This window comes from Neomonachus schauinslandi, chromosome 12, assembly GCF_002201575.2.
Source record: "Neomonachus schauinslandi chromosome 12, ASM220157v2, whole genome shotgun sequence".
NCBI lineage: Eukaryota > Metazoa > Chordata > Mammalia > Carnivora > Phocidae > Neomonachus > Neomonachus schauinslandi.
In genome coordinates this window covers 68,862,517-68,874,682 of record NC_058414.1, presented here as the reverse complement: position 1 = coordinate 68,874,682, position 12,166 = coordinate 68,862,517, and the positions used below count along the sequence as shown (strand labels likewise).

Here is a 12,166-nt window from a genome sequence, read left to right as displayed (position 1 = left end):
GTACCTGCCCAGAATCTGTTATGATGGATGATGACCATGGCGTCCAGGAACTGGCCCTCTCAGGTCCACGGGCTCACTAGATGATCCAACAGTTGACCAGACTTGTCATCCTTGTGCAGGGACCTTCTAGTCCTGCCAGCTTTGGGTCACGTTGTCAAGAAGACCTTCATTGCCAGGTAGAATTGGTTGCTAGGCAGAGTGCTGTGTTTTGGGGGCACAGATGTGAATAAAGCAGGTTTCTGACCCTCAAGAAACTCCCACTTTGGCAGAAGAGGATTCAACAACTATTTATCAGCTGCCTGCTGTGTGCATGCTCTGTACCCTTGCTGGGATACCATAGGGCCAAATTCGGCATGGTGGCTTTTTTTTTTTTCTTGGAGTTTACAACCTAGTAAGGGCAAAGACAAATAACTGAAACCGTGAGGTCAACGCCACTGTGAGGTGAGAGCACAAAGCAGAGACAGTGAGCTCAGTATGGACATTTCAGGAAAGACTTCCTGGATAAAGCAACAGCTCATCTGGGAACTGAAGAATAAGTAGGAGTTTGTAAATCAAGAGCATTGGGAAGGGAGAAATAATTAGAATACATGGTAATAAATGCCATCTTTGAGAGCTAGTCGTAGTCTGGGGGAGCCTAAAACTTGGATGACCAGGAGGGTAGGCAACATGTGTAAGAATCTAGCTTTTATCGGTGGAACACTTTCATGTGAGGGATTATTCTCTGCTAAGGCAATTAATCTTCCTTTTCTGTTTGGAAAGGTGATATGCTTGATCTCTTGAAATGGAGAACCCACCCAGACAAGATCACAGGCTGTCTTTCTAAAATAAAAGAAATCGATGGCTCAGAGATAGTAAAGGTATATGCTATTTTGTTATCCCTCTCTTGGAAATTCATGGAATAAAGAGTATTTGGAGAGGAAGGACAGATGATACTGTTTTTATTAATTTACTTCTTTATCTAACAGTTTCTGCAAGATACGCTGGATACTTTATTTGGAATTTTAGATGAAAATTCCCAAAAATATGGATCTAAAGTATTTGATTCTTTGGTGAGTTTAAATTCACTTTAATTGTGTCCTAACAATTTTGTCTCTTGGTCTTGACTTTCATAAGGCCCTTTCTGAGATGTGCACTTAATAGCATAAGAGTCACTTAAAAAGAACCAAAAAAAAAAAAAAAATCTTAATTTGCATTCGGTTTTTATAAAGCTCAATTTTCGTTTTAGGTTCACATAATAAATTTGCTGCAAGATAGCAAATTCCATCATTTTAAACCTGTAATGGACACTTATATTGAGAGTCACTTTGCTGGGGCACTTGCATACAGGTAAGGCCTTTATCTTGTAATTGGTTTAGAAGCAATTCCTTTTGAGCTTTTCCACGCAGAACCAGCAATATAGGAAAATTTAAAAGGGAGTGTAGGAAGAAATGAACCACAACATCTGAAGTGTCTCTTGAGTCAGTCTCTTCCTTTCTCACACATCTTTTTTTAATGGCTGCAACTTACTGTGATTAAAAGGACCAAAAAAAAAACCTTTCTGAATTCTATTCCTAAAACCTAAAATATAAAGTGTTTTCTTCTTGTCTCTACTTCATGTGATATTCTTTCGTCTGAAATGCCTGGTTATTTCAGTCTGCCTGCCAAAAACCCCATTTAACCACCACATTCCTCGCTGATTCTAGAAGTCTTTAAGAAAGAGATGTGAAGGGAAAACAGCCTTTGTCATCCTATCTTTTTAAATTCCTTCATTCATTTATCTGTTAATATTTACTGAGTCCCTACTGCCTGCCTAATGCATGCTGATTCATGTGAAGACATTAAGCAGGTCAGCCATGGACTCGACCCTTTGATAGGAGCTGCCATTTTCACTGCTCATCCCTTCCTATTAGCTCAGATTCTGCAGGCAAGGCTAAAGTGAATGAATAATGACAAGCTGTAGCTCTTACCTGCCTCCCTGCGGCCTAGTTGATACTTCCCAGAAGGCAACAGCTTCTCTCTTTCTGTGCTATGTATAACATCTTCCCGGTCTTTGGCCCTGACTTAAATACAGCCCTGGAATGTTCCCCAGAGTTCTTTCTCCCCATTCTAACACTGCCGTTGCTATTCTGACCATGTTTTTACCTGATAACCTTAAGCACGAAGGCCATGTACACGCATAGTCATTCCCAGAAGTGTGTTAAAAAAAAGATGGAATTGTGTTTTTGCCCCTTTTTTCCCCATCATGTGATATATAAAAGATAAGTAATCAAATAAGCATTTGATCCTATTACCTTGGGTATTCCTTCTCAAGGCATGTGAAGATTTAATACTCCAACATTTCAATGAATGGTGTGTCAACATGATTTTTACAGAGGGTGAAATGTAATATCAGGGATAGTATGAAACATTGGCCTGACTCTGCCACTCGGCCTAACATTTGGGGCCCTGGTAACATCTCACCACTTGTGACTGAAATTATCAGTGGAAGCTGGAGAGGAAGGGTGTAATTTCTAACACTTTATGTTGGCCAGGAGAGCAGGATAATCATTCCTAACAAGACAGATAAGGCCTATGGAATCTTATTGGGCTATGGGTGGTCAGAAACTCACTGACCTTTATCTTCAAAATAACACTCCAGGCAGCACCTGCCTTGTACCACATCCATGTGTTCTTCCCTGACTGAGAGAAAAGAGGAGCATTTTTTAAAAATTGCTCTGTTTCCCAGAAACCAAGAACAGAACAAAGGTAAAGGTAGCAAGACTGCAATCTTGAGAATTATTGTTGTTTTTTTTTAATTCAAATTTTGTTCCTTAAAAAAGAAAAAAAACAAACTTGGCTGTTTTGGAAATTCCCTCACTAACGCACTCTGATGATAAGCCTTGTTCTTCCCATAGGTCAGAGAATTGGCTAGATCAGTCCATGGGCATGTGATTTGAAGTAAGGTGTTGTTGCCTTATCCTTCCCCACACCCCCTATGGCCTCCAACTGAATATTTCATCCAGCTTGTTTACATGGTCACTGGGGAAGAAATCCCAATTATCAGTTGTCCAAGATGGACCATGCGGTCAGACTTCCAGGCCCTTTCTTGGCCAGAGTCCTTTTCTCTGGTATTTGTGTTTGCCCATTGGGAAGCTTTGCCAGAAACAGCAGGGTCAATGGGTTGTGTCCGTATTGAGGAGAATCTCAGTGGGAGGAAGCTTCAAAGAGAGGTAGTGATGTTGCTGTGCACATTCCTAATATCATCAGATTAAGCCGTCTGACAGAAAACGGTGAGGACTGATGGGGAAAGAAGCCTCCTCGTGATAAAAATGTTGGATTTGTTGGCTTTTAACTGAGAACTGGACCAAGTCCACCTTCTGTATATTTTCCCCTGTGTTTCAGAGATCTCATCAAAGTTCTCAAGTGGTATGTGGACAGGATAACGGAAGCGGAACGGCAAGAACACATCCAGGAGGTGTTGAAGGTAATGACACACTGGCGATAGCAGATAACGTTGTCTAACAGAACTGTTGTGTGATGATGCCTAAACTAACTGCTTTCCTCTACATAGACAGTAATTGGTGATGATGTATTACTGGCATTCCAATTCAAGGATCTTAATCAGTTTATGCTCCTCCAGAGCTGATGAAATTTGAAAGAAACTTTGCCAGGCTCACCCACTGGAACTGCTTAGGATTGAATCCTTATACCTCTGAGCTCCAGAACCCTTGGAGTGAAGTCTAGGGTTGGCAGGAGGGAGGTCTTAGGACAGAAGACCACAGAGAAGCAGTTAAGCCTGGAAGTTCCTGGCTCTTGCTTCCAACACCCTGACAGAGGCCGTTTGAGAACAACTTGTCTGAAATTTTGAGAGAGTATAGGGTGGCTTGGCAGGGGTCACGGTGAGGAGACCTGAGGTTTTACTGGGCCTCGTAGTTTAAAGCTGCCCACGTGTCTGGACCCTTGGTGCTCGGTGGAGATGCTAACACTTTACTTGCAAACATGTTCATGAAGAACACAGGTCCTTAAAGGAATTGTCCAGTAGTTGCTCTGAGAGTCCTCTCATGTCCTCTCATTGAGTGCCACTCTATTTGATGTCAGTAGGTAAAAGTAGACAGGTATGCACTTTTAAAAGCAAGTGGTTTCCTAATTATAAATTTATCACGTTGGGCTGATGGAAGGTAAAATGCTAAGTGGAAAGAGTACCTGCCAGCAAAGCACAATAATTTTTGAGAAACAGACCAGCATCTCTCTGTTAACTAAATTTTAAAAACCACCTGAGGATCAAAAGCATTTCAGGTTCATACTTCTTGAGAATTACAAAGAATTTTCAAATTAGCTATACATTTTCTCTCATTAGCATCAGAGAAAAATGGCTCTTCCCCCACAAGTAAATACTGTTCGAAAATCTCATTGGGGGTCTTAGCGTTTAAATCAATAATTTAAAATTCTAATGTTGTCCTGTGGTTTTTATGCCATGTCATTGTTAAATACTCTCGGTTTCCTTTGAGACTAACTTTTAAAACATTTTGTTTTAAGGCACAAGAATATATTTTTAAGTATATAGTGCAATCTCGAAGGCTCTTTTCCCTCGCCACCGGGGGGCAAAATGAAGAGGAATTTCGCTGCTGCATTCAGGAGCTCCTTATGTCGGTCCGTTTCTTCCTTTCTCAAGAGAGCAAAGGGTCAGGAGCGTTATCTCAATCACAGGTAATGTTTTCTCATCTCTGCTCGGTAGAGCAAAAATGCGTCCAGTTTATTTGTGTTTACATAGCAGCGGAAGTGAATGTTTTCTCCACGAGAAATCCATTGCTCCAGTTGATACATGGAGCGTAAGCAACTTGGCAGACTTTTAAAAGGTCCCCTAGCTTCTGAGCACCAGCAGAGCAGAAGTTTGGTTGCCTTTCCTCCGACTGTTCTCACTCTTCGTGGGGAGGCTGTTGGTCTGCAGCAGCCTGGATTTCGGTTCCCAAAACACACGCTGATGAGTAGACACGCGGTCAGCATCAGCCTCGGGGAAGGAAGTTCACTGGAGCTGACTTGTTTCTGTTGTTTACCCCAAGCCTTGCACTGCGTTTTAATCTGTCAGCTTGAGACTCATTGTATTGGATTTGGCTAAACTGCATGTTGTTTTGTTTTATTTAACTTGACCCTAATCGTCCTGGGACTGATCTTACATGACCAATGCTGAGCAGCTGTTGCCAAATGCTATTACCTGGAGTGGCTCCACGGGTTCTGTTTAAGAGCGGGGTTTATCCCCTTTCCAAGTAGCATGGCCTTGAATGTGTTCTGAGCAGTCATTCTCAATACCTTACTTTACATTTTCTTAATCCTTCTGATACACTTATAGTTCGAATAACTTGGTTAAAAACCTATCAGATGGAGAAGCAGCCTCTTTGCTGCCATCCCCTGGAGACTAGAGATTTATAATCACTGAGAATTAGAGGGGGAAAAATGGGAGATTAGAAGACAAAACTAACTAGATCCCTTTAGAGTAACATTATAATTTGGTGCCATTTGACATTTGGAAGGTATTACATATAATGGTAAAACACCAGAAATGTACCAACCCTCCAATAATAGTACTGTGCTTTTTCTGACTTTTGGGGGCTATTCTTTTTTTTTTTTTAATTTAATTTTATTATGTTATGTTAATCACCATCCATTACATCATTAGTTTTTGATGTAGTGTTCCATGATTCATTGTTTGCATATAACACCCAGTGCTCCATGCAGAAAGTGCCCTCTTTAATACCCATCACCAGGCTTATTAATCTCTTCTTTACATAAGTGGGCCAATTTTACATGTGGGCAAGGATACAATTCAGGCTCTTTTAACGGCATTTTGTCCTCTATTGCCAATGGCACAATCCCTGTGCTTGAGGAACTTGCCAGATACCTCAAAGTCAAATTGCCCACTAGCCAAACCCTACTTTCAGCAGTTGATACTTGAAAAGGATAATCCAACAAGCTAATCATGTATTCCTTTAGATCAAAGTTCTCAGAAACTCGCTACTTTTATAAAAGCTATTTAATTGAGATTTTTTTTTATCATACACCTTTATCGGTTATAGGGACAAAACTTACCTAATCACATCTGAAAAATATTCTCTTACTTTTAAGGGTAAATTTAAGTCATGGTTTCTCAATGATATGCCTTCCTAGGGACTCAAGAGGTTTTTTTCCCTTCTATAAAGTTAGAGAAATATTCTTTTTCCTCAGTTATGTTTCCACTGCATCTTAGTAGTTGCCCTGAGATGACATGGGCCCACGTGATGTGATCATTTTCTTTTAGGTTGGTGCTATGAGAATTCATAGAAAATGACGAAGTGGTTAGTTTTCTTTACTAAGCAAAGAGGACTTTGTCCCTCTGTGTTTTGGGAGAAAAGGGAATACTCTAGACCTTTTTTTATTCCAAGTTCCCTTTTGACTCCACACCCTCATAGTTCTCTTTTCTAATAAGGAAGGCGTTACTAATCTGATTGACCCTGTGTATGACCTTTCTGTTGCTGTGTAACAAATAACCATGTGCTTAATGGCTTTCAGTAACGTCCATTTATTAGTTCACAGTTCTGTAGATAAGAAAGGTTGACTGGATTTTTTGCTTAGGGTCTCCTACAGCCAAAATCAAGGTGTTGGCCTTGATGGCTTATTTGGAGGTTCTGGGGAAGAATTCACTTTCAGAATCTCCCAAGTGTTCATAAGGCTGAGATTCTCATTCCCTTGCTGGTTATCAGCAAGGGATTGGAGGAGAAGAGGGGTGTTCTCAGCTCCTAGAGCCCATTCACATTCCTTGGTATGTGGCCTCTCCATCCTCAAAGTCAGCAACGGTATGTCAGATCCTTCTCATGCTTCAAATCTCTCTGAGTTCTCCCACCATGAGCTAGAGAAAACTTTTGCTTTAAAAGGTCATGTCATTAGGTCAGGCCCATATGGATAATCTCCGTATTTTAAGGTCGGCTCATTAGTAACCTTCATTATACCTGCAAAATCCCTTTTGCCATGTAACATAACTTAGGCACAGGAACAACACTGGGGAAAAAAGGTCTAGGGGGTCATCTTAGAATTCTGCCAATCACATCCAGAGCCAGGAATATCCACCGGTCCAAGTCTTACTGTGGGGGTTGCCTTAAATTCAAAAACCCAATTTCCTTGCTCTCTTTTGCATTTTTTCACTGTGGGCTACAACTCAAGGCAAATTCTGTCTTCTGGAGGCAGAGCAGCCATCCCAGAAAAACCTTCATGTTGGATCAGTTTATAGTGCCCCACAGATCAGGCCATCCTCGTTCTATCGGGATGCTCATTTAGTCCTCCTGCCCTAACCCCAGCTCACTAATGACTCTGTCTTTGGGAGCCCGGCCCCAACAGGACTGCTCACTTAGCCGTTGGAGCTGTGCCTTTTGGTTTCCCCCTCCATAGACAGATCCCCACCCTGCATCCCCAAGAGCAGAAGAGAGATGTCGGAAGGAGTTGAGGTCCAAAACCTTGTCCCAAATTCCTAATAATTCTTTCTCTATTTGTCTTGGCTATCAGGAAGGTCAAAGTAAACATAGGCTTTTCTTGTTATTTGCGATAAAAATCTTAGTTTAGATATCTTGGTCCAGCTATCATTCTGCTCTTATCACAAGGTGCTTTATCCTTTTTAATACATGTATCTTCACTGCAGGCACATTCAAATATGTTTTAGAAGTAAAGAGCTATAACTAATGAATTGACAGATTAATGAAAAGATTCCCGAGGAATATCAACGTAGTTGACTTTCCAGTAATCAGAAAGCTGGGCTCATCTTACTGTATTTTATTTTTTTTAACTTCATCTATGTGACTCAGCTCTTTGCAGAGTGAAATGAAGGTTATATAAATATAGTCTTTAACAGGGAATACCAAGTTATTAATTTTAAATGCATCCAAGTAAATCTATAATGTTTAAGAGTCAAGGAGAACATAGCTGTTGACTTTAGCCCCTGAAGCATTTTGGTGGTTCTGGCGTCAAAAACGAGTCTTGGCTCTTCTAGATATTTCTGCTGCTGCTGTACAGATAAATGCCAAAACCCATGAATTTGAATTTGAGTCTGTTTGAATCATCAGCACATGTAGACTCGACCTACTTTCTGCTGGTGTCAGATCTCATTGGTAAGCCAGCTAGCACTTGAATATTAGCATATTAGAAACATGTACCTCCTTCCCCCACTTGGTAGACTTGAGGCTGGTCGACACTTCCTTCCGTTGCCCTCCTTTTTGTGGAATTTAAAAGACCGGGTTTGTTTTGATGTACAATCCTAGTCCAATGTGTGCCCCTTAGGATTTGATACTAGCATCTTTTTTTTCCCTTAAAAAATGGTTATCAGGCTTCTTCACTTACATAAAGAATATTGTTCATAGTACACGCAGTTCTGGGGTTACAATAAACCTCAAAGCAACCTAAAGGTTTGTTATAATGATCTTTTGATTTTACAGGTGATAAAACTGAAACCCAGGGGGCTAAAGTGACTTGTCCAAGGTCACAGAGTTGATTAGAGGCCAAGCTAGTAGTTCATATAATCTAGATCTTCTTGTTCCTTGTCTTGTTTTTTTCTTTAACCACAACTTCAGTGCTTTCGGGAATCAATGCGTTTGGTTTCTTCAAGGTAAATGAGATTTAGATGAGCACTTCAGAAACCTTCTCCAAAAAGAAAGGAAATATAAGTGACTGCATTCCAGGTCTTGGTTGAGCATTCTTTCCATTTGATCATGCTGCATTTTGCTGATTCTGTGCAATTTTTTGCCAATCATTTTGCTAATGTCAATGATTTTCCAGAATTTCTCAGTTTTATTATATTGCACATTTTAAAACATGGTTCTATTTTGCTACACTTTTTTTTAGCTTTAGGTACGGTAACGATTTTACATTCATTTTTTTTATCATTCAGAATTATTTATCATAGTCTTAAACTCATTGACATTTTAGAGCAAATTTCTCGGGTTATATCTTGGGAGTTGATTTAAATCTCTTCCTTTTAAGGCTGTGTTTCTGAGCTCCTTCCCAGCTGTGTACTCAGAGCTCCTGAAGCTCTTTGATATCAGGGAAGTGGCCAACTTGGTGCAGGACACCCTGGGCAGTCTGCCGACCATCGTGCATGTGGATGACTCCCTGCAGGCCGTGAAGCTGCAGTGCATCGGCAAAACCGTGGAAAGCCAGCTTTATACCAATCCAGGTAGGGTGGTGAGTCTTGTGAATGAAACATTGTTTCCAGAAAGCCATTACTTACCCCGGGTAGTCATAGGTCAGCAGAAGCAATTAGGAAGAGGAAGCAGAAAATGCCTTTCTTTGAGAAAGCCTTGTATGTTTGGATAGTAGAATAAATTTATTAAGTAGCCAAATACAGCAGCATGACTATCAAAGCTTTATTTCTAGAAAGAATGAAAATCCTAATGATTAAATTATTGATTGTAATCACAAACTAGATTTGATGTCAGGCATGCTTACTTTTTTGTTATAGGTTTTATTTTTTTTAAGATTTTATTTATTTATTTGAGAGAGAGAGCACGAGCCAGGAAGAGAGGCAGAGGGAGAGGGAGAAACAGGCTAACCTCTGAGCAGGGAGTCTGATGCAGGGCTCGATCCCAGGACCCCAGGATCATGATGAGCCGAAGGCAGACACTTAACTGACTGAGCCACCCAGGTGCCCTAGATTTTATTTTTTTTGTTCAACAAAATTTAACATTTTCTTTCAGAGATGCTTATAGGGACCTGATATGATCCTTACGTGTTTGTCTCTTTTGTTCTTAAAATGTTTCCATCAATTTGTGTTCTGAAACTGAGTGAAAGTTTTGATGTATTGTCATTTTTTATTTTATCCTAATAGCAAGTGACCAGTTACTAAATTGATTTTGTCATAGTATCTGTTATTAAATCCCACTGCCTTTTGTTTTCTTCTAGTTTTTCCTGAAATAAAATACCAGCCTCATTTTAAAGTTTAAGAAGTTTCTATCACTATCACTAAATAAGCTTTTAAAAATGGACTCTACTGAGAATTCTCTTTCCACATGAATCAATATGTGCGTATTAATACTTTTGAAATAGGGTTTCAAATACAGTAAAAAAAGCTTTTTTTACATTATTTTATTGTAAAACATTTTAAAACATACAAGAACAGAGTGTAAGATAGTAAATCATTAATAAATCTCAACAGTATCAGGTATTTGCTTTGGGTCTTTTATTAAGAAATTGGTCACTACAGATATATTTAGGCCCTCTTGCATGTACTTACTTACTTCAGAGAAATTCCCACTATCAGAGATTCCTGTTTCTATTTTCTCTGCCTTTATTATGTATCTATAAAAATATAACTTTTTTCATCTTTTCAGATATCTTTCATCTTTTAGTCTTTGTTTGATGACATTATGTTGTACGTCATTCCATAGAGTGCTTCTTTTTGACTAATATACTTTTATATTTATCCAAGCTACTAGGTACACCTCTAGTTCATTTTTTTAGTTTATTTTTTATTGGATGGTATTCCACTCTGAATGAATTTATCTTGGTTAATTTATTTTTTCTCCTGTTGAGGGATCATTTGTTACTGTTTCCCCCCCCCCCCCCGAAATGATACTTCAGGAAATAAAAGAAATTTCAAACCTTCTAATTTCTCCCCAGGAAAACATCTCGTCCTGGAGAAAGGATGTTTCTTGCAGTGGTTTGCGAACTCTGCTCCTCAGAGGCGTAGAGGTTCTTCTGCAGTGATCAGGGCCTCCCCCAGGGTTAGGAACAGAGGTGTGAAGCGTAGGGGGTAGAGGTCCAGACCAGGTACCTGGTGTTAGTTTTCTATTGGTACTGTAAGAATTACTACAAATGTAATGGTTTAAAACAACATAAACTTTGTATCTTATAATTCCGGAGGGCAGAAGTCCAAAATGCTTTTCCCTGGGCTAAAATTAAGGTGATTAAGGTGTCCGCAGGGCTGCATTCCTTTGTGGAAGGTCTAGACAAAGGTCTAGACCTTTGTGATAAGGTCTCCTTATCCAGGAGAGGATCTCTTTTCTTGCCTTTTACAGTTTGTAGGGGCCACCTGCACTCCTTGGCTCGTGGCCCCTTCCTTCATCTTTAAACCCTGTAGTGGAGCATCGCCAGATCTCTCTCTGACTCTGACTCTTCCATCTTCAGACACCCCTGTGATTCTGTTGGGCCCATCCATATAATCCAGGATAATCTCGTCATCTCAAGACCCTTAATTTAAGCACTTCTGCAGAGTCTGTATTGCCCTTACGTATTCCCATGTTCTGGGAATTAAGGCATGGACATCTTCGGGAGATCATTATTCTGTCTGTCCCATATGGGTGAAACAGACAGGGTCTAAAGCTTGTGATAGCTCACCTGCATATATGAAGGGAAAAAAAGACACTTAGAAATCTATGAGTTTTATTTATGGATTAAAAGTTTTAAAAATGAGACTCATAGCACTGCGCTTGTGAGCAGTGCTAGAAGGATGTTATAAATGACATCTTAGCTAGAAGGATGTTACAAATGACACTTTCCTGACTTAAAATTATAAATCTAAACTAGGACAAGATAAAGTAGAGATAAGGACATTACAGGGTATCAACTGGATATATCATCAAAGATCAAATACATAGTTTTTGACAGTTCCTATTTCTCAGAACATAGACTATGGTGAAGACAGTTGCTACTTTGAGCGTAATTCTGATCAGCAAAGAAATGGTTAGTGAGAGGGCGCCTGGGTGGCTCAGTTGGTTAAGCAACTGCCTTCGGCTCAGGTCATGATCCTGGAGTCCCGGGATCGAGTCCCGCATCGGGCTCCCTGCTCAGCAGGGGGTCTGCTTCTCCCTCTGCCCTCTTCCTTCTCGTGCTCTCTGTCTCTCATTCTCTCTCTCTCAAATAAATAAATAAAATCTTAAAAAAAAAAAAAAGAAATGGTTAGTGAGATAGAAGTGAGAAGAATCTGAGAAAGTGACCTTATTTTCTGAGAGTTGATATTATCCAGGGAGAGGAGTACAGAGTACAGTTGGCCCACACTTTTAAGAAAATAAATTTTAGAACATTTTAGAAAAAAAGACTTGATGTTATAAGCTCCCTAGGAAAGACAAATAGTTCTAACAGTTGTCTTTGTGCTCGAATCCTTTGTTAGAGTTCTCCAGAGAAACAGACCCGATAGGGTGGGTGGGTGGGTGTGTGTGTGTGTGTGTGTGTGTGTGTGTGTGTGTGTGTGTGTGTG

At 40.1% G+C, this 12,166-nt stretch overlaps 1 protein-coding gene across 1 annotated transcript in view; it reads left to right on the top strand.

The window, feature by feature from the left end:
• The window catches only part of DOCK4 (dedicator of cytokinesis 4), a 426,479-nt gene that overhangs the window by 291,214 nt on the left and 123,099 nt on the right, over positions 1–12,166 (top strand). Inside the window, exons 18-23 of the mRNA XM_044920179.1 lie at positions 760–857; positions 966–1,049; positions 1,226–1,326; positions 3,361–3,442; positions 4,495–4,665; positions 8,956–9,148. Coding sequence (XP_044776114.1) covers positions 760–857; positions 966–1,049; positions 1,226–1,326; positions 3,361–3,442; positions 4,495–4,665; positions 8,956–9,148 — 729 coding nt within the window. The remainder of the gene's footprint in view (positions 1–759; positions 858–965; positions 1,050–1,225; positions 1,327–3,360; positions 3,443–4,494; positions 4,666–8,955; positions 9,149–12,166) is intronic.